This window comes from Stegodyphus dumicola, chromosome 7 (genome assembly GCF_044657685.1).
Source record: "Stegodyphus dumicola isolate Sdum_Otavi_A_Nest chromosome 7, ASM4465768v1".
NCBI lineage: Eukaryota > Metazoa > Arthropoda > Arachnida > Araneae > Eresidae > Stegodyphus > Stegodyphus dumicola.
Window position 1 is genome coordinate 103,304,873 of NC_140774.1, and position 24,536 is coordinate 103,329,408.

General features: G+C 29.5%; 1 protein-coding gene across 1 annotated transcript; it reads right to left on the reverse strand.

Annotated features, from left to right (window-relative positions):
- Positions 1-1,000: 1,000 nt before the first annotated feature.
- On the reverse strand, positions 1,001-23,990 carry Taldo (transaldolase). The gene is made up of 8 exons (XM_035366188.2): positions 23,830-23,990; positions 23,439-23,562; positions 22,103-22,210; positions 16,512-16,643; positions 7,784-7,844; positions 3,779-4,023; positions 2,561-2,628; positions 1,001-1,328 (listed from the first exon to the last, which is right to left on the reverse strand). Exons 1-8 carry the CDS (start codon positions 23,891-23,893, stop codon positions 1,171-1,173), a joined length of 960 nt encoding a protein of 319 aa, XP_035222079.1. The 5' UTR covers positions 23,894-23,990; the 3' UTR covers positions 1,001-1,170.
- Between the last annotated feature and the right edge of the window lie 546 nt (positions 23,991-24,536).

Here is a 24,536-nt window from a genome sequence, read left to right on the forward strand (position 1 = left end):
AACTATCAAAAAGCAGCTGCACCTACAACCACAAAATTTTTTAAATACATAATCCTGTATCGAAATATATGAAACCTTTAAGACTAGGCTTAATTCCAAATTTATTTTACCTTATGAACAAATTTAAATAATATAAGAGATGTTTTAAGCAAAGTATATTGTATAATTTTTAATAAGTACAAAATTTTTAAGATGTTTAAAATAGAAGTTTAATACTTTTTTTGCTTATTTGCAATAATTTAATATTATTTTAGAAATTTTATTTCTCAGAGCATAAAAAAATCTTACCACATAAATATTAAATGCAAATGATTAAATATAAATTAGCTTATTCTTTCCTTCACATCTAAAAAATATTCACATTTTTTTAGATATGTCATTCTGTTTTTAAGTGAACACTCAAATAATTATTCATGTTACCTGGAATATACATTGTTTCATTTTTCATATGAAATATTCCATAATAAAAGAAGCAACAATCATTCTGTAACATTCATCATATACATTATTTAATCCTAAAAATTCCTTTTTCCTTTCTACTTATGCAACAAAACCTGGTGAGCCTTTCTCAAAGAAGATAGAATTAATCAAGAAAGCAGCTCAGCTAACAGTAATGTAAAATAAAGACAGGCAGAACAGACTAAACATAACAATTACTGAAGAATTTCTGCATTACTAGCAAGGGATACAGCTAGTACATAAATTAAAATATTAAGCAGTAAACATAAACTTGGTTCTAAAAACTGACCAAAAATTTATATATGTAAACTTAATATACCTCTACTTATTATGCAAAATTTTTGTTACCTTTATTTTCTTTAATAGTCTAAATATAATCCATGAAAGGAATAGAATGAAAACAAAGGGCAAACTATGGAATTATAAAAATTCTAGTTAAAATTTTCTGTTTAAATATAGCTTTTCATGACCAGATAAAAAAAACTGGCACTCAGGTGATTAAATGATAAAAACAAAAATATAATGAATGCAGGCAGTAAAATCTAATACAACAAGCAATAAGTACAAATTTATTCAAAACAATATCAAACAATATAAGTACCAAAATGCAAAAATATATTTTAGGAACATATGTAAAAAAACATACAGCGTGAATTTTTAAAAATGGAAAATAAAGATGTCTGGAAAATGAATATCGCTTTTAAAAGAATCTTAGATTCTGGTTTTCATTAAATTTTCTAATTTAACAGCATCTGCAGCAAATTTCCTGATTCCATCAGCTAATTTATCACAAGCCATGGGGTCATCATTAAGTTCCCAACGGAATTTTGACTCATCAAAGCTCACTTTTTCAATGTTCATGTTCTTTGCTGAAATAAAAGAAGCTTATGAAAAATATACATAAAAAACATATAGCCCATATAACTGCATAGTATTAATCTAAAATAACAGCTTGAGGCAAAATTATGAAAATTTAAAAAATGTAAAATATATAAACTATTAAAAATTTTAGTCAATCTCACTGAGAAAAGCTGAAGTCTACTATAGAATGTGATATTTCTTCACAATACAGAAAACTACAAATGAAAAAAAAAAAAAAAAAAAAAAGCATTGTACAGGTCAGGACTCATTGTTAAGAAGTTAGTTATACTCCGACATTTATAGTCAGTCAACAGATTACCTTATGCTGTTCCCTGTACAAAAGTTGGACACTTCTATTTTAAGCTGCTTGAATTATATCAATAGGAATACTATCAATGCAAAGAGTACTGTTCTTAAATCCCTTAATTGAACACTTTCCCATTTTAATTTGATCCTGTTTTAATTTAAATATCTTATGAAATGTTTAATATCAGCTATGAGAAAGAGCAATTATCCAGGACAGACAGATAATTGACCATAAGAACATGGTAATATCGCAAACTCTAGACTATAGATCGAAATGATCACTGATATGTTAATGTTTTAGTGTAGCTAAGATGTGTTGTGCATCATTCAGAGTGTAAAGCTGACCCTCATTATATTGTCCCAATAAAGGATTAATGGCTTAAATATCTCCTAACCATTAAACTTTTCAACAGTTGCATCAGTTATTGTCCCAAGCAAAATATCACAGTTTTTTTTAATAATTGTATCATGTACTTATTAAACAGTAATAAAAATCTTTTCAATTAGCATTCATTTCATCTTTTCATTTTAATTATAATATTTATGTTTGTTTAAATTTTACATACTTTCCTATTCTGAACTATATCCAACACATTTTCCATAGGAAGTTAACTTTGCAGAAATGACTTTGCCATACGCCCAATGTGTTAATGATACAACTCACACATTCAGCAAGGGTTTACCATATAACTTAAGAAGTAAATAACCAAGTCAGCAAACAGAGTTATATAAAATTCCTGTAACACACATTAAATGGAATGTGGATATTTGCAAGTAATAACTTTAAAGCTAGTAAAAAAGCACATTTATTATATTAAGTAAATGATAACTACAAAATTAACATTAATAAATTCACAGAGTATGATTGTATATAATAACATCTTTAATAATTTGTCGTAAATAAATTCAGAAAATTCCAAACCTCAATACTCACCATAGTCAGAACTTAAGAAACGGTGAATTTCATCCTTTGAATCTGCTAATTCTTGAAGTAATTTGGGGCTAAAAAGTTAAAAAGCAAGTCTCATCATTTCAATCTACTAAGTCACAGGAGAAATTTTCAGCAAAATGCATCTATTAATTTTTATGAAAATCATGGTATTTTAAAATTTGAATACACATCATAAGAACACTTATTGACCAGATTTTATATTATTGGGCCATCTCAACATTTGTTGTATTCCAATGATAAATATAAATGAAGCAGTATAATAATATAAAAACTTTCATTGAATTGCATAAGCACCATTTTATTTTATGACATCTTGCCATCTTTCAGGCAGTTGGAAAATTCCTTCTTTAAAATTGTGATTACCTTAATCACAAAGAAGTTATCAACATACTGTTTGACAATATGTAAGCTGTAGTGTGCAAAGCTGCATTATGTTAAGCAGCTTGAAGAAGTCAAACCCTAATACACTGAAAATGAAAGATTTGATGAGATAATATGTATGCATGTAAATCTAGCACATTGTCAGTATCATCAATTTCAAAGAATAACAGCACTGGTGAACTGGAAAAGAATCGTGGTGGTGATAACATATCAAGCTAAATATTGTAACACACTTCCAAACACCAAATCTGTCACCTAAGGTTAACTCATGAATTGATTTTTGCTAATCCAGTGTCAGATCAAAAATACATTTTTAGACCAAGTCATGGATCTACTTTTTGCTTTCAGAACATTGCTATAATCTCAATAATAAAATATACAAAATTTTGATATTTCAATGTTTTAAATCAACTATCAAAATACATTTTCAAAAATAACACTAAAGAGGAATATATGATAAAAATATAGTAAAGAAATATTTAATATTAAAAGTCAACCTAAAAGATTCAATGTGCATAGACATAACTGAAACTACAAATAAGGAATTTTTGAATAGAAGTGAGAACTAATGTATGAAATTTATTTGAATTCATAACCTATACATTTTGTTTGTTTGTATATATTTTGTTACAAATGCTAAACAACTGATTAATATAGGGACACTAATGAATTGTTTTATTAAAAATCGTAAACTACTGTATACTTAGACAGTATGAAAATATTCATTTAATACATTACAAATGACCATACCATTTAACTTTTATATATATAATAAATATTTGTAATGAATAAAACTACAAAAAGGAATATTTTCTTTACCTTATCGTAAGTAGATCACATCCTGCTAAAGCTTTTATTTGACCTACATTACGAAAAGAGGCACCCATAACGACAGTTTTATAACCAAATTTCTTGTAATAGTTATATATTTTAGTGACACTCTGCACACCAGGATCATCTTTGGGTTCAAAAGATTTTTTATCGGTATTCGTAACATACCAATCAAAAATACGGCCAACAAATGGAGAAATCAAAGTAACACCAGCTTCAGCACATGCCACAGCCTGCAATAAAAAATAATGCAAATTTAGAACAATAAATTAATAGTTAAGCACATTATTAAATTTTAACACTGCATAATTATGTGTTTAAAGAAACAAGAGATCAGTCAAATCAATCTAATCAAAAACAACTTTCAAATCAAATTCACATATTATCATATGAAATATACATTCCATTACACCATGTTTAAATTTTACCTAGAATGAACATCTTTCTGTAAACTTTATTTTAAAAAAGTTAAATTTAAGAGGAAATTGAAAATTATTTTAGAATTCTAGTAAAGCCATTTTTTCCCTTTTTCTATCATAATCTGATCTAAGTATGGCATTAATTTAAAAACTTTTGCAGTACTTATTAATTGTGCACATAGCCACAACAAAAGTGCTATGTACAAATCATTTTTATGAAAATATACCATTCAAAATATATCCATAATTGAAAAAATCTAAATATTACCTGCAAATTAATATAAATTAACCCTTTCGGCATGTTACCTTTTAAAGCCCGTGTTTTGATTTAAAAAAGGGGGTAGGCAGTCTAATTAGGCCTATAGGAGTACACAAGTAAAATTTTGTAAAGAAAGCACTTATCATTTTAATTCTGTGGGTGTGCCCAAAGTGGCACATTGATTGAATAAACCTTCGAAAAAGAGTGCTGAAACGAGCATTGTTGTCAATGAACTGACCGATGGGATGCGGAGAAACAAATACAGACTCTCAGTTGTCCTAGATTAAGACACAATAACACGCCGAATAAATACCAATTCATTTGCGGTTTTGCAGCTGAAGATGATGGTTCGGTAAAACCATCGAAACTAGTCCTGTGAAAATTTTGTAGGTATAACGCTGATTTTTGTTGTTTGACTTCTGAATTGTCCTAGATTGTCGGTGAGCCCGGTCTGGGCAGTTTGATTTTAGGCAAGATTTCAAGGTAAAAATTTAAAACTAATACAGAATAAGGAGGTTAGCATACAGCCAAAAAATAACATAGAAATTTCTCTTCAAACAATTTCTTTCATACCCTAAAAAAAATCTGGAAGATTTCTTTGAAAAATGAGGGTCTTAAAAAAACTAAACATGGCTAAAATATATGGACTGGTTTGTGTTAAGCTGCCATCTACTATAAATAAAGAAGGTTCAGAGTAATGTATAGTAACCTATAAATCCTTTTTCATTCAATTTTTCTGTGCATACAGAAGGAAATTTTTTAGGTGCGTCCAGACCAGACACACTGTGCCGCAAAGGGTTAACAGTTACTGTTTCATGTTCTTATTGACTTTTAATCACCCTAATCGGAAACTAAAAAACATTGCATAGCAATTTTGTATGATTATAAATAAAACTTCACTACACTCAACATATTATATTTTCACATATAAAATTACATATATGAGCTGCTTAAAAATATTTTTATGCATGTATATAGTTCCTGCTGAACTAAAAACAGATTTAAGAAACATAACATCCAAGAACAAGGTTTTTAGGCCATGAAAAGAACATTTTTGTTTTTGTACAAAATTCTAGGCAATTAAAACAGCTTGCTGATAAATATAACTTTCCAGATATAATACTTAAACAGTTAAGTTCACAAGATACATAAAAAAGCATTTCTGAAATCTCATTCCACTACCAATAAATTCTCATTCCTTATCTTATATCTGAATAGGATAAGTTATTTGCATACAGTAAAGCTCAAAAGTGCTACCAGTTAGAGGAGGATTGACGTTGTGAATGTCGTTCTAAGGTCAAATGGCTTGTATTCATGTTCCACATAGGGGAAACCATAAAAAACACCCATGCAGCCAGGCTGTCAAAAGTTACAACCTGTTATAGTTCATTTCAACTGAGAAATGTGTTCTTAGATGTATTTTTAATAGTGTTATGCAAATTTATTTAATTTCTTGCTAAAAAATTGTTGAACTTTTTTATACTGTACATTTGTTTCTTTGATATATGATGAAATATCTAATTTTAAAAACAATTATTAAAATTCTGGATTAATTTTAAAAATATACATGTTAAAACTAATATAAAAACAGCAAAAATGTCTACTAAATAGGCCATAATTTGCAACTACATATGATTATATAATTCTGAAGCATCATCATGTTTATTTTCATTTAAAAAAAATTTAACCTTAACTTTTAACTACAAAAACCAGTTTAAGATTTCCCTTTCGGATAACCAACATAACTCTGAATGTAAAAAAACAAGTACTAGATAAATCACTGCAAGATAAAGAAAATGTTAAGTTCGTTGGTTTAACAAAATTTTTAACTAATGGACACCACCAGTCAACTTTGCATTAAAGTGTTAAATATGGCAACTTCTTTACTCCATCTCACAAATAGCTATGAATGTCCACATTAATAATATCACAATAAGTGGAAAGAATGAAAGATCCAGTAATTTTCCCTTTGAGAGTTTTACTGCAAATGCCTTAAAAACATTATTTACACGTTACATTATTTGGCATTTGCAAATGATAAATAGTTATCATTAAAGTCTTCCAAGGCCCAATTAGCACCCATACTGAAAAATTTTGTTCAGAAGAACAAAAATGGAATTGCATTTTAGTATTATCGAAGCACAAAAAAAAAAAAAAAAAAAAGAGGTTTACAAATTAAAGGTTTACAGTTTTCTTTTCTGACAACTATTGAATAATTTTTCAGTGCTCAAGAGTTTACATTGGTACAATTATGTCAGCTGCAACTAAGAATGAAATGCTGTATAATTGAGCTTTTATTTATGAATTTCATCATTTACTTATCTTTCTTTCTTGCATTTATTTTGGATTTGCAGTCATTGTATCATGAAGTATATATAGTCATAGTTTCATGAAGTTACAAATATTGTTAGGGTTGCCTTTTATATATCAAATTAGATTTTACACCAATATTTGCATTTGTTAATTATTGAAGTACTGTTCCATTAGCCAAAAAATTCTGTTAACAATAAAATTTATAACCTGTACAATCTCATCTAATACCTCGTTTAATGTATCCGATATCTGTTTTACCATGAGCATATAGTGATGGACAATAACTGAAAATGTTTAATACATGGGAGACTGCAATTTTGTGTTATAAGCCCCTTTGCTAGGAGACACTAGAAAGACACGACTTCCCAGATAGACAACTTCCCTTTGTTTCCTAAGCTGCCATACTTATGTTTACTTAAGCAGGTTTATTTCACACTGTTTTAGGCAATAAAGGCAATAAAAATATTAATAATTTTAAATATTTAGCATTAAAGTCTATATGAAATTAGAGTATTTTGGACATGGTCTAAGCATTTTGCAGATTTAGCAACAACAAATTCTCATTGTAACTACTACTGGCACTTAAGTACCCTACTATTTTTATTTCATGGTTGTATTTTCTATTAGCATAAATACAAATATAAAAGCAAATGCATAAATAAAAGTTAAATCGGTTAATTTATTAGTGTAATACATCTTACAAAACATTATTAGTATACTTACTTTAACAAAAAAATAGCAAATTCCAGAACTTCAGCTGAAATTAAAGCACTATTATATGGAATAAAAAATATTAATTCAGCAGATTTGAAATTATGCTATTTCTAAAAACTAGTACTAAATATTTGGGAATTTATATTACCTCAGAAATACATTTTACATCACATTACCAACACAAATGTAACAATATATATTTTACTTCACTGAATTAAAAAAATCCTCAAATGCATTAAAATACCTACAAAATAAAATTTAAAAGAAAAAAACAGCACAAAACATTACCTGTGCAAAATTAAATAGCAAAGTCATATTACAATGAATCTGGTATTTTTCTTCAAGAACTCTGAAACAGAAAAAATTATTAAAAATGCTGCACAGTTCTGGAATATTTCTACAGTTCATCTGCAAGAAAATTACCACTTAATAAATTTTAATAGATAATAAATAATAACAGATATAATAAGATATTAAAGCCATAAATTCTAGACATTAAGCATACGTTTATTCCAAAACTTCTAATGGAAGAAAAAGTATTCTGCTAATAATGTTTACACCTGGATATCGGATAATCTAAGCTAAAATAAATGGAATTAAATCTGGCATTATCAACTAACAATTTCCATTTTCTTTCTATCATCTAAAACAATACTTTTATATTAATAAAATACTAAAAACAAATCTTCCAAAGATTTATATTATACAAAAATAAATACTTAAAACTAAAATAATAAACATAAACAGCCCAAACATTATGTCTGTACAGCAGAAAACCTTTTTATAATATTGAATAAATTTCTTATATTTAATTAAATTGCATGATCATATGTTAAAGACTTTTTCAGAGTCTTGCTAACTTCAAAAACAAAATATCATTTGTCATAAATTTATTAAATTCAACAGCAGCTCTTTAGAGCTGTATCACTCACCACATGTACACAACTAACATATTACACAAAAGTTTAAACTGCCCCTTTTTTATTGAAATGAAAGTCCAGCTAACTTCTATTAAACCTTCAGTTCACTTTCTAACATTACCAGATTTCTCTTAAATTGTAATGTTCCATACAATTCAAAAAATGCACTACAGTCAAAAGTCGTTAATCCGGACTCGTCGGGACTTCGGCAATTCCGGATTATCGATTTTTCCGGATTATAGATCATCATTTTAAATCTCGTAAGATGGCATGCAGAAATTCTAAAATTAAAAATATGAAACCGTAATTTATGAAATAAAGAACAATTATGATCTAAAGGGTATCAAAATTTACAAAAAAAAAAGCTTAATATTTATTTGTTTACTTTATTAAACATTTCTTTCAATGTAAGTTGTTTAAGTTGCTTTGTTTTATGTGATAATACTTTCTCTTTAATTCTATAAACAGACATAATTTCTTGTTCAGTTACGAAGTTCCGCTGTTCAAGTCCCGTAATCTCGTAATCTGTGCCGAGAATACCGACTAACTTGTCAATCGAAATTTTTTCGTTTTCACTAACCTCTCTGTCACATTCTTCATATCTTTATCCATTTTTTGCAGCAATTCCACTTTTTGTTTGTTGGACATCGAAACATACTTTCGTTTTGTAGATCCTTTGGAAGTTCCAGCATTGGAAATTCTATTTGACATAATTGAAAGTTCAAGTTTACTTTTATAAAATTGCTCTTACAGTCTGCAAAAAATAATAAACGGGATCCAATTCGAAGATTAAGGAACAACGCAATCATTAACATTAGCTGAAATAGATAATTAGATAATTTTAGCTTACACCGTCCGTTATACATTAAACGCGCTGGCGAAAACGTATTCTGCACTTGCGCACACGCATATGCGCAGTAGTCAAGGTCTTACGCGCATGCATAAAACGCCTGTGCCAACGCGGCACATGCGCAGAAAGTTTTTAGCTTTGAGGTCCGGATTATAGATCATTCCGGATTATGGGTGTCCGAATTAACGACTTTTGACTGTAGCATAAATTACCCAACGTACTACATAATATATGCAATGGAATTTTCATAACCCACAGATGCCTATAATCTGTGCTTAATTTTGAATATAAACAAATAAATTTCAATTTTTAGAAAATTCAGCATGCCAAATTTAATGGCAATTTTTCCTATATGTATGTGAAAATGATTTTTTTTTTATATACACTATATTTATAGCATATTTGGACTGAAGAAAGGAACATACTTTATATTACTGAACTGATTTAGCATTTTCTGCACTTGCATCAAAATTCTCTTTTTATGGTGAGTACCAATGGCAAATGGCACACTTCAGCAAAACTTTTGCCTTTCATAAATCAATATTTTTGGGTGTATATTCCACTACAATAACAACAACTATTTATGTATCATATTTCTTGGTCTACAAGATACACTGCTGCATAAGGCATACTGTGATTTATCAGATTAGATTTTACAAAAAATACTTGGATCAGAGAGAAAAAAATCAAAGTACCTATTTTAAAAATAACACTTTATATAATGAGAACACAACTCTTACATTAAAAAATTAGCAAATACATCAGGATTTATTCATCATAGAATTCCAGAAATTCATGATCACTGCTGCTCAAATCATAAATGTAGTTACATTCACTTTGGTTACCATTGTCACGTTCCTCATGGATAATGTCAGCAAACTGTTAAGTCCACACTTTTTAAGACTTTGATAGTCACACTTTTAATTTTCTGCCAGGATATTTTCACTCACTTACAAATGCTAAAAATTGATGGCCATTCCTTTCTTCCATCAGTGTGATGTCAAGAGTTGGTGCTTCAATCACTGTATTCAATCTTAGTGCACAAATCCCTTGAATAGTTTATTGACTGAAGCATCCAGAAGCTGAATTTTTTAATCCATCAGGAATCGCAGCAAGATGTGAATCCAGTTCAATAGCAAGGATGTTTGCTGATTCAATTATATCGACCTTAAACTGCTCACACACTAATAAAGATAATTTCTTCAGAAGTCCATCAGGACTCCTGTACCACAGCTTCAAACTCTCTCCATCCATCCAGCCTTTGGGATAAACATGAATGTAAATTCCATGTAAAACTGTACATTTAAGCAGCATTGATTTAATGGTTAACAAAGGAGTTTTAAACTACCAGCACAATACACAACAGCAGCAGTATCTTTGTCATTACTGTCTTAGCATCCACTGTTCAATTGATGACATGTCAAATGTCAAAAATATCTCATTCGTGTTTCCTATTTGTTCCATATCAAAACGCATCTCTTTTGCAAGCTTATGATGCATTTGGGGAATTCTATAATATTTCTTTTGCATTCAAGTGGCAGTTTTTATGCTGTTGCAGTTCTGGTAGAGACTTTTTCTCTTCATGAACCTCTCGCAGCTTGAAATTCCAGAAAAATCAGCAATACATGCTAACACTAATTTTTTCATTTCAATTAAAATCATTTTTGTTGAAACAGTAATTGCATTCTTCCTGTGGTTTATTATCCAGTTCTGAACATACTCCTCAAGCTTTAGATATTTATGAGCATATGAAGTATTTTTACTGCTATCTGCATCCACTAAATCTATTGTCTGCTTCCTCCATTCTTGTATCATCTTTTCAGACACAGATGGGCTATACACATTTCAGTTGCTCTGTTTCTGTACTCTGAAGCTAATTCACAACTTCAAGTTTAAATAATTACTGTATGACAGTCTTCTCTCTTTAAATCCATTATGGTACTCTAATTTTTATGCAACACTTGTTTCTCCACGTAAAAGCAGATATGAACACTAAAGAGAAAGGGATGTATTATGCAATGAATGACACTCTCATTTTACTTCAGTTTGGCTGCCTGTATATCCCAAGTTTATCACAAGAGATATTCTGATTCTAATGAACCAATCACCGAGATGCTTTTATTTTGAGTAAGTAGGAACTGGCCAAACAGAAACCCTTTTATTTTGAAGCACCAAACATGAAATAAAAAAATTAATTTGGAGTGTGTAAACAAGGCAGTTCTCATGAATTGTTGCTTGCATTTTAAAAGGTAATTACAAAGAAAGAATACTACTACTTTCAGATGTTAGTTGGAAGTGCAAAAAAGTGGAAAATGTTAGATGGCTTTGAAAGCAAAATTGCTTCTCTACCGCTCATGTGATCGGCTGCTGTGGTTTGTAATACCTCTTGTTAATGGGAATTGTCTATCTTGATATAGCCAAAGCCTTTGACAAGACTTGGCATGACAGACTTATCTACAAGTTCATGCAACATGGTTTTTTGGCCCATCTCATTAACTTGTCCATATGTGAGTTAACCATGAATTCTCCTTTCCCTACCCAATCTATGCTGCCATACCCCCAGGGCAGTTTACTTGGGCTTTTAATGTTCAGCATTTACATACATGATATTCCTAAAGCACAAAGTATCGATCTAGCTTTATGTGTAGATGATACAGCCATTATCTCTCAAAATTCCAACACCATAACGATAATCTCTACATTACAGAGTACCTTTCAGCTCTTGAACTCTGGCTTGGACTGTATGAAATCAAAATTAATGTTGCTAAGTATACTGCTACTTTGTTCACCCAAAGAAATACCCCATGTTTTACCTTCTCAGTTCTTTTTTAAACAATTTAATTTGACTTTCAAATTTTTTTACTTTATTTGATGAACCCCTCTTTTGATGTAAATAATAAATTCACAGATGATGTGGAGGTAAAGGCCTAGCACCTAAGTACTATTTAACTGATTTCTTCCTTGATCCTTAATCTTGTTATTGGTGTGGCATGATTTCGAGTATAAAGCAGTGATATTTATTTTTATTAATTTGCATTACTAAACCAGTACTTTTTATAATTTTATGCATTTCATAAAAATTATGCCAACTGAAAACAGTTTTTCATTCCCCCAAGTGCTAAGAAAGTTATTTTGTATGGTACTTTCAGCATTAACGCCATTTTAGCATTAATGGTCTAATATGGGAGATGAAAATAAACTACATACACTACAAAGTGTACAAATATGATTTAGTATGGAATTTTTTTAAGAAGTACTATCAAGGAAATATTAAAATTATATTGCTTTCTACTGGCTCAAAACAGTATTATTATCGATATTTGTAATAAAAAAAACCATTTGCTGTGCCTCATATAGAAAAAAAAAAAAAATAAGAGTATTTTTTTCTATGAACTGATGAATCAGCTCGCATCTTTAGGACAAAGTTCTACCCTCAGCCCATACAACACAGGCTCACATTAAAGCCCATTTTGGAGTAAAAAATGTGTACCTTATGGGGTGGACAGTTATTTCTTGTTTTGATACTAAGTGATAAAATGTTGAAAAAAAATAATACATCATGTTTTAAATATATTAAACTGGTCTATCTACTATGATTACATTAAAGAAAAATGCAATTAAAACAAAAATGCAAAACAAATTAGATATTTGGAAAATGATTTTATAATACATATTAAGGTACATATAACTAAATAAATAAAATACATGTAACATACTTATTAAAGAACAATATTCATTTAAAAAATGACATGTTACAGAAAATCCCAATAAAAAAAACAAAAAGAGAAAGTTAGAAAAGAGCAATTATAGTGGCTTATTTGTATTAAATCTAATCAGATTGTTTTACATTTCTTTGAGTAAGACCTCAAAAACATAATGTAGTAAACAATAAGAACATGTCCACTAGTGGCCAAGCAAAAGCTGCTGAACCCATACTTTTTGAGACAAAAAGCTTTGCAAGTATAAGATCCTTTCCTATGAAAAATTAAGTTTTAATTTTGCACCCTTAAAAAAAATCTTTCACAAAAGGTAAACATTTCAAAGCTCTTTATATTGATTCTATTGTTATCCAATTATATTTACATATTTATGTAGCCCAAAATAAAAAATAATGAATGTAAATGTCAATAGATACTTAGCCGGGCAGCATGAACTGTGGGTATGTCATGCCCATCTGTACATTTAAAAGATCCTATTCCCCACCACCTTTTTCGAAAATTGACTAAACCTTCAGTAGCTGAATAGAAGATCACATTCATCAAGTGGAATAAGGTGCAGTTAAAACTGATAAGGCCATTTCATGGCATTCGGCCCCTGTGGGTGTGAGATACCGATGGGCTTACTCATTTAACCCATTAGCCGCTGGTGTTGCGTTGACGCAACGGTCAAAATAAATGTGTATATAAATATAACTACCAAAGATATTTTATACCAGCAGATAATTTTGTGTAGGGAATATTATGAAGATTATTTCTGTAAAAAGATATTTGCCTTCAACAATCATTTTGTTTATAATAATTAATCTCATACTTTAAGCAAAATTTTCGACCTGGTATTTTTGCTGAAAATATTTAACGAAAGAATCGCCGTCTTTATGAGTGATCTATTTTTAGTCAAGGTCACTGTTTATCAGAACATTACATAAGTCAGATGTTTATATTTGTGTTGAGTAAAAAGGGAAAACAGGTGTTGCGTTGACGCCACGTCAGCAGGAAACGGGTAGTGAATCTCCTTTTTCACTCATTCCTTTCGATGTTCTGGTTCACGTTCTGGTTGTTTAAAAATGCCTAGAACGAGGTATCTTACATTAGAAGAAGCCCTTCAAAGATTTTTTGATGAAGAAACAGATGATGATAATGTTAATAATGACCAGAATGAAACTGATATTGCTGTTGTTTCCCCAAAAATTGCAGAGGCTAGTGACGAAGCAGAAAGGAATGACAATGATATTTTACCAAATGATACTGCTGGGAAAGTTGAAATTCACGTAAGTAAGTTTCAGCCTTCTAAAAGCAGTTATAGTCATACTAAAAAGTTTAAAAATCAGAAGACTGAAATCTTGAAGTGCATAAAAAAGGAAGTGTTTGTTATGCCTCAGGAAGAACATGAAGAAAGAGATAGAACAGAAATTATAAAAGACAAAACACAAGGTAAAACTAGTGCACAGATTTTCGATTTTCTTTTTGGTTTAGACATTACTCTCTTTTCGTTGAACAGACAAATATATACGCTCAGCCAAAAAAAAAAAAAAAAATCCCAGAATTTATTGCATCTCAAGCATGTATGAGAAGGTTTATTAGAATATTATTGCTTACATGATATCATTCTTTACCTCAAGAAAAAATGTATTGGTCTTTTGATAAGGATATTTCTGTTCCTGTTGTACAAGAATCAATATCACGTTTGCAGTACAGGAATATGAAGCAGAATTTGCATTTGACAACAGTTAAATTGACAATACTGATAAATTATATTAGGTGAGACCGTATCTAAACTTACTAAATATCACCACTTCTATTTAAATATACTCTTTTAGATTTCGTACGCGAGAATGCATTATTCCTTTTGCAAACTCCTATTGCCTCCTAGTTTAGAATTAGCCATAAATAGATCAGCAACAGGAAGACCTAGTAAATTCAGCATTCAAAAACCATTGCATGGAGATGGTCAACATTTTATCGTAAAGTCCATTGATAACAAAAGACTTTGTTGTAAAAGAGTACCATAGCTAGACTGTTTGTAGATGCAAAGTATGTAATGTAGCTTTACAACATGATCGTAATCATGCTTTTCATGCTTGAATCTTTCAAATGAAATAATCTGTATTTGTAAAAGAAATACAATGTATATTTTAATATTAAATTAATTACAATTAAAGTGATTTGTAGATTTATAAAACGTTATACAGCTAAAAGGTAATCCTGTGCTCCACTCAAAAGAAACATCACATGAGTACAATCCTACTCACTAAACATCCGTAGTCTTTTCCCGCTGACACAACACTTGCTTTTTCCACAGGTAAGAGCATTTTTTTTATTTTCAATGTAAATTTATGTTATAAATGCTTAATTTAATATTTGTTATTATTTTCAAGAGAAAAGAAACATTCCTTGTAGTTTTGGCGGTTAATGGGTTAACATTGAAACCACGCTATTTTCTCTCATAATTTGTTCAAAATGGCTCAGTTCTCTTGCAATGAAAATGAAATAGAAGGTTTGTGACATTTGCTTGAATCAGTTTCTACAGATGATGAAAATAGTAGTGGAGGAAATGATTGATGAAAATTTTAAGAATTATTGCCAGAAAGTGATTAAGACAGTGCACAGCAAAATGCTTACAACCAACGTGTCAAGAAATTTTTATTACGGAAAAGATAAAAATAAACAGTCAAAAGAGAAATTTTGAGCTAATGTTTCTTCAGAAAACCAATATTTAAGCTTCCTGGTAATACTAATTATTCTAAACATGTAAAAACAACATTTGATAAAATTTATATAGTTTGAAAGAAGTGTTTTGATAGAAGATAATATGATCAATTAATTCATAAATAATACACACACACACATATATATATACTGATTCAATTCAAGAGGCATTCAATTGGGAGTGAGATGTAAAAAATATTTAGAAAAGTAGTGAAATTAAAGAGCTAATAGGTTTCTTATACAAGCCATCTCATATTAATGCAAAACATTTATGGGCCACTGATGAAATTGGCATGACTACTGATTCTGATGAGCTACCCATGAAGGTAACTAAATCCTATAAATGGTGTTCAAACTGTCTCAGCAAAAAGGACTGAAAATCTAACTACCATTGTGCTTCATGTAACAGATACACATGTGAAGCACAACTTCAATTTGTAAAAATGTCCAAAAATTTCACTAGTAAGTAAAACTTGTTTTACTTAAATTTCATTTGCATTACTTACTTTTCATAATGCATGTTATTTGACACAAACAATCAATACATTTATATTTAAGGTATTTTAGACGCAAAATATATGTTTGGGTATGTGATACCAACACACCTTCCGCTGGGTTCAGTACAGAAGATTCAAAATTAGAATTCAATAAATTGTAATGAGATTGCCAGATAGAAAACTAAATGCAAAAGAAAAAAAAGTTTCAGTCCTGTACATTTTTATCAGAATAATGCATAATGTAATAAAACTTAATACTCTAATACAAACGAAAAGATAATTATACTAAATAACATTTAAAAACTTCAATGACTATCATCTTACTTTGCAGCTTGAATACCTTCCCATGTGGAGGCTAATTTGATAAGTATACGATCTTTGTTTATGCCTTCTTCTTCATACAATTCAATTATTCTACGAGCTTTTTGTATTGAACCCTCTTTATCGAAAGACAGCCTAGATTATAAAAATTTCGAATAGTTTTTTTAAGCAAAAAAACAGACTGATAACATTTCACTCAATGAATGCAATATTTATGTGGTCTAACTAAGCTTAATACATAGGTCACCCTGAAATTTTTTAGATATGCACACACGATAAGCGACAGAAAAAATTAACGGTTAGATATGAAAATATGAACTATTTTAGCCCAGCAGATGATTTTTTATTGGCCAACTGCTAGTAGTTTTTTGTAGACTGTATGATTAAGTTAAGAAGAATACATTTAACGTCTGCAGTTAGCTTTTGGCAATGAAGATCCATCTAATGCTACTGTATTAACATGATTTACAAAATTTCACAGAGGTCCCAACTCTCATCAGGATGAAGAACACACAGGAAAGTCATTGCCAACAGTAATCCCGGATAATGTGTTTGCCATACAGAAAATGCTAATCAATAATAATTGCTTCACTTTCCAAATGATGCAGAAGGAATTTAACATTTAATTAACCTTGCATAAAATTATTCATGAAGAATTGAAAAAACTAGTTTGCCATTGGATTTCCAACTCGCATATGGGCATCAAAAAGATTTCTGACATTCCAACACATCAAGGAAGTAAAGTACAGGTCTAGATGATCCCACAACCAAAATGGTAAAAAGACAATGTGCCAATAAAAAAGTACTGTATGTCGTTTTCTTCAAAAGTACAGGATTGGCCAAAGCCATCAAGCTAGAAGGATAGAAGATGGTCACAGCTGATTGGTACACTACTGAGGATATTCCAGAAGCTCTTCAAGAAGTGAATGTTAGATGACTAATCCTCCACCATGAGAACACATCTTCTCATTCAGCAAGATTGACAGCTGAGTTTCTTGAATAAAAACACGTTAAAGTGATAGAAGATCCCCTCTATTCACCTGATCTAAGTGTGTGACTTTTGGCTATTTTTTAATTACATGGACATCGTTTCCATTCTGAACATGAGATTGATGAGGCTATACATGCACTTTTTAATCAATTACAATAAATCAAATGCTTGAGGCATTTAATCTTTGGAAAATCCACCTACAGAAATGCATTAATGCTAGAGAAGCCTACTTTAAACACACCTAAAATTTAAGTATAACTCGAAAAACCTGTGTATCAAAAATTTCAGAGTGACCCTTGTATAAAAAATTATAATTTAATAACTAAAATGATCATGGTATATTATGCTAATTTCTTACTTCATGTGCATAATACACTTCATTATCAGTTATTATAAAATATACATAAAACAAATCTAAGGCGAATATTACATAATTCATATCAATTACATTTAGATCAGCAATGATTATAGCATTCATATCAATTACATTTAGATCAGCACATGTGAGAAAAATACAGTTTGGTTCTTAATTAACACTGATCTCAATAATCAGACATTTCCAAAGGAGATAGTTTAGAATTTGCAACATGATTAGCAAAGTATGCTTGTACCAACTGACAGCTGTAAAAATGTATTAAAGGTAATCAGCATAAGCTTCACACATTTACAACAAATTTATTCCTGAAGAAAAAATTTCACAATTTAACATTAAATAATAAAAACATGAATATTAAAAATATTTTAAACTCTTTATACTTCGAAAGCTAATGGTTAGCTTAGGTTACTGGAATAAAACAAAACATACGAGTAATAAAAAATGACTGAATTTTAAAATATAAAAGCAAAGTCCATCAGAATTAAAACAAGAAAGATATTCAAGCAAAAAAAAAAGTATATTCAATTTTCCTTGCAAGTTTCTAATCATGAATCACAAATTTTTCAACCAAAGTAATGGGAAAAGAACAAAAAAAAAAAAAGTAGCACATGCCGTCAGAGATGTGATTTTGTTGGCGTTATAGTTGCATACATTCACACCTCTGACATCATCACAAATTCAGTCTGTATTGGTTCCTGAAGTCAGTTCTTAGTCGTTTTGATTAAGTATCTTAGTCTTCACAAAAAATTTTAAAACCCTATTGCTAATTATCATTGCTTTAAAATTAATTCTCAATCAATTTATGTTTTTATTTTTAAAATTAATTTGTTCATCTCTATTAACTGCTTCCGATTGTTAGTGCTTTTGTGCTAAATTTTTTTAGTTCATTTTCCTAATTTATTAGTTTTTGCTTCATTTTTACTGTTAATGCTTTTCAGTCAATTTTTTGTTCTGCTTTATTGATTTATTTACACTTCATCAAATTCTGATTACTAACAAAATTCCTGTTTCTTTCATTGTTAAATTTCTTTGTGTTGTTATTTAGAAAACTGATTTTGCTTTTATTTCTTAGTCATTTCTAGTGCTTAGTTCTTAGCAATAATATAATCAAGAGAATGAATTTCATTTCTCTTCTGCTTTCTGAATGAATTTCATTTCATTCTGAGTACCCGATAATATATGGCACTCAGGATACAAATCGCTTCATTATCACTATACAATTGGAGGGAAAACTGACTTAAAAACAAAATTTGCAATGCAATAAAATTATTAATATTAGTACAGTCGAAAGTCTTTAATCCGGACTCGTTGGGACTTTGGCGATTCCAGATTATAGATCATCAGTTTAAATCTGGTAAGATGGCATGCCGAAATTATAAAATTAAAAATATGAAACCGTAATTTATGAAATAAAGAGCAATTATGATCTAAACGGTATAAAAAAAAGCTTAATATTTATTTGTTTACTTTATTAAACATTTCTTTCAACGTGCGCATGCGTAAAGCATACATTACGCATAGTGAAAATTAGAAAATAGCAACCAGAAAACTATTTGATGTGTATTCGTGATATTTATAATGAATTTGATTTAAATCATATCAGAGTACATCGAGATGAAATACATTTAGTAATGAACTATAAGCCGAATAAAATAAAAACATCTGCCTGAAGATAAGGATAGTGCTGACAGATCAACTTCCAGTTCATTGCGCACTGCGACGTTCCCCTCCCCTGCAGAGCAGCGTGAAATTGATAAACAGATTTTGGAATGGTTAGAGAAACAAAGGATATGCCTTTATCCATTTTTTGCGGCAATTCCACTTTTTGTTTGATGGACATCGAAACATACTTTCGCTTTGGAAGCTCCAGCATCGGAAATTCTATTTGACATAATCGAAAGTTCAAGCTTACTTTTATAAAATTGTTCTGCAAAAAATAATAAGCCAGATCCAATTCGAAGATTAAGGAACAACGCAATCTGCAACATTAACTGAAATAGATAATTAGATCATTTTAGCTTAGCTTATACCGTCCGTTATACATTAAACGCATATGCGTAAATGTAGTATGCGCACACGCATGCCAATACTACAATTTTTGCTCCAAAAATCGCCGCTACAGAGGCCAAAATAACAAGTCAAAGAATTGCACAAACTCGGTATCCATGTACCACCAAAAATCGCCAGGTTTCGCCAAGGGCTACCCTAAAATATACTTTTATCAAAGTGTTTCTTCATCTTAAAATAAATCGACTAGTACTTGTATTAAAATGTACTACAGAACATATCATAACATACTTGATTAATTTTAATGCTCAGGGGGAGGGGAAATCATGTAAAAATGAAATTATTTTTTATTTTAGTTACTTAAAAGAAAATTGATTTTAATAGCTCTTCATCATACTGTTCATTTTCTTGGTCTGTTATCCTCATTTCTTTCTTTTCAGAAATATCTGAACTATATGTATGCATGTGCAAAGAGAGTACAAAGTAAACACAGCAGATTTTTTCTTCCAATGACAACTTTATTTTCAGCATGGAATCTAGGAGTTCCAAACACATTCTACTTTGATTTTTGGTTTTGGTTAAATGACACTTGAAAATACCCTTTCTATAGTTGCATTGCTTACTGGCAAACACTAAAAATCAAAAGAAACAATCAAATACGTGAAAATACCCCGATTCTGGAAAATGTTTGCACCTACTCTTATGATCTCAGGATTGCCAGATGCAAACTTCTAGTTTAAGCCTAAATATATATATATATATATATATTTTTTTTAATTTATCATAAATTAATTCAAGTAGATAGATTATTTTAACATATAAGCAGTTCTGATAAATATTTTCATGACAGAATAAAATTAGAAAACATATTAAAAAGAATCTTAATTCTGTAAGATAAAATTCATCTAAAACAAACTGCAGCAGAGAAATCCAAGTTTTACATGTAAAATTTTGCCTTTGCTATTAAATAAGAGTACTTTCTTATCATTCCCATAACCCACCGAAAGTACTCAAGAAACAAAGCAGTATGTCACCAAAATAGTTAAGCAGCAACCACTGATGTCACTTAAAAATATTTATGTGACAAAGTATGCAAGCAGTAGATGCTTATTTGGGGCAATATGTCATGACAAAGTGGTATGGATGTTGAGTTTGTGCAATTTCCTGATGTTTTTTGCAAGCAAACCACATGACGTACATGGGAAGAACAACAGTGTTAAAAAAAGGATTTCTTAAAACAGATGTTTTATCATCAATGTTTCTTCCTTTTCTAATTTTAATGATTGATTGCTCTTGTTCAGATTACTCAGTTCACTGTCATTTTCAAACTGGCTATTGCCTTTATCACATTGGTACGATGAAAAATCAGTTGCCAGTGAATTCGTGAAATGTTCTTGAAGATCACCAATGGGTTTGGAGGAAAAGAAAAAAAAAAAAAAGGAGAAGCATGCTTTCCCTTCAAAATTGCATTGATGAAATGTCAAAAAAACACAGACTTTGGAAAATTTTGGAAAATGCTTTTTCCAAAACTAAAAATCTTGAATTGAATTTAGGTCATCAATTAACTGGTGAACTTCTTTAAATAAAACTACGAAATAATTCAACATTTCTTTTTCATAGAAAAATTAGTAAACTTTTAGAGTTCTATGAATGCATAAAGAATTTTAAAATGAAAATTTTAAATGAATCAGAAAATAAATTATTTTCAGTTAACTTTCAGAGTTCAGAAAATATATTACTTGCAGTTAAATTTTAAATGCTTCAAAACTTTTTTTCCTTCTGACAATGGTTTATTCTTCAAATCTAATTCTAAAGAACACAGATTTATTGAACTTTTGAATATTTCTTCCACATGCCATACTTAAAAGAATGGAAAATGTCTTATAAAAGAATTTTATCCAACACCTTTCTTTCAATTTAATAACATACTTGCTTTTCACAAAATTATATTCTTCTTGCCATATGAATATTTATAACAACTTTGTAAAATGTAATCTTAAAACTTTGTAATCTTTACTTAAAAGAAGTTTAAATTATGCACCAATTTCTAGAACATATTAAAGTAATAAAAATGTTATCAATGATATCTTTTAATAACTGTAAAGAAAACTCATATTGATAATATAATCAAATAATGAACATATATACCAAAATGTGTTACATTATTAAAGTGTATTTATACACTAGAAGACAAATATATCAGAAATTTGAAAATGTTACCTAGCATCTACTTCAGTAGAAACACGTCCAGGAATTATTTTCAATATTTCACAACCAAAAAGAACAAAAAGTTTATCCATTGCAGAATTCAATTGCTCCTCATGAGTTCTGGAACATGAAAGAAAACTAATTAGGAACAAACATATCTAAAAATTTTTAAATAATTCTTAACAATAAAAATTATTTTATTATTTAATAATAAGAGTTACATAAGCCAAAATGTATTACCAAGAAAATACTTAATGCGGCAAAGTAGTAAGTAAATTAATTCAAATTTCACCTAAATTCATAAAATGTAATCCCAGAGGGATTCAAAAAGGATAATAGGGAATTATAATGAAATAATCCAAAATTCCACAAATATTTATATAACAATCATGAAAAGATACAAATTGATATCATATGTGCCCACAAAATACATTTACAAAAAGACAAAAAAAAAAAAAAAAAAAAAAAGAGTTAAAATTTTTGTGTAATCTAATAATTAGTCTTTTTATGAAGAAACATTAAATTTGCTGAAGTGCCCGAATACATTTTATAGTTAATATTTAATCTTTATATATCTAACAAAGATACTCCACAACTTACACAGCTCTTGAAACCATTCATCTGAATCTTAATCAGCTTTCAATCGGTCTATAATTTTAGTCCAAAAAATCATGAATATGAATTAAATCACATTCATCTAATATACATTTACACAAATAGAAATAATACATCAAGCAATCAGTTATCAAGTTGTATGCAACACAATCAAGTTAACCAAAAGATGGGTATATTCTACATGGATTCAATCATAATCAAATGGGAGGGAATCAATATAATCTATAATTAATTTTTAAAGAACAATGTAATTCTCATAGATATTCTATTCAATCTCATATGAAAACCAAAGTATTTAAAAGCATAAAATTTATTATTAAAAATTCATTACAGCATGTATTAAAATTGTTAAAATTCTTAGATGGATTACGCAATGATATCAAAAGGGGGAAATTAGTCATCATTAAATAAATATGCTTTAAATGCATGTTAACATTACATGAACTGGTTCACATTTGAATACATAACTCTTGCCTCACCTAAATTGATTATAAACTGGGAAACCAATATAAAAACTTAATTAATGAACAAAAATTAATAAGTAATACGAAAAACAGTAATTTTATTTTCAAATGTTAGCAAATCAATAGATGACATAAATATATATATATAAGATAAAAGATAAGAGTAATGATACACAAAAAAATTAATCATTTTCATACTGCATATAATCATAATAATTACATAAAGAAATTTTAAACATTCCAGTTCTAGATGCAATAAAGATACAAACTTTCCATGAGACTTGCCATAGTTAACAGCTTTTTCAATTAAATGCTGATAATGGTTTAGTTTTGAAGCTGCTAAAATCAATGAGGGATTTGTTGTGGCATCTGTTGGTTTATACTGCTTCATTGCTGCAACATGAAAAATAATTTCGCGATCTTAAAATATAATCTTCACAAAAATGATGCAACATTATAATGCTGCTAAAACCCGATAATACCAAATGCTTCATGCGAAGTTAAGTAAGAAACAACATATAAACAACTAATAATTTAATATTAGAAAAAGGAAGTAAACATAGAATTTGCGAAGGCTTTGGGAGTTATAATTTGGCTGCAAATACGTAATACTAAAAATAGCATTGCTGTTAACTAATAAAAGGTGTTTTGGTAACTTACCATCAAATTCGCCAGTGTCGGCCACAACGACCGTAAGTTTTTTTAACTGGTCCAAAGAACTCATGTTTCTACTAAATATTTCAGAAAATGTTGTCTCTAACAGACGCCGAACACTTAAACAGGTTCAATCTAAAGGAAGTGACAATCTAAAGGAAGGAATCTAAAGGTTCAATCTAAAGGAAGGAAGGTTTCCTGTCTGTTTAACGTGCGCAAATATTGCGTAATACAGACATAAAGCGCCATCTATGATACAGACAAGGAATTGAAGCGTGAAAGTGCGGCCATATCGTTTAATCAGGCCAAATCATTCAACGTACGTCAAAAGATAATCTCGAATACACATTGCAGCAAATGTTACTTCATGCACTCCTCTGTATTGTTTTAAATGTGAAAAGGCAAAGCAATTTCATGGGAATTATTGCGCAGAAAAAGCTCAAATATTTTTCTAATGCGTTTTTCGACTCTTGCTAGATAAAAATTCGGTAGAACTGCAGTTAATCCAGATCACTTGTTTTTCTTTCCAATATACGTAAATTTAAGGTTTAGATTAATTTATTTCGATATTTTTAGCTTTCTTGCTGCATACATTGGTACTAAAAGGAAAAACAATATTTTAAGAGATAATAAATTCGTTTATAAAATTCATGGGTCAATCTCAGTCTTCAGACTCCAGAAAAATTGTCATGTTATATATGACCAAAAAATGA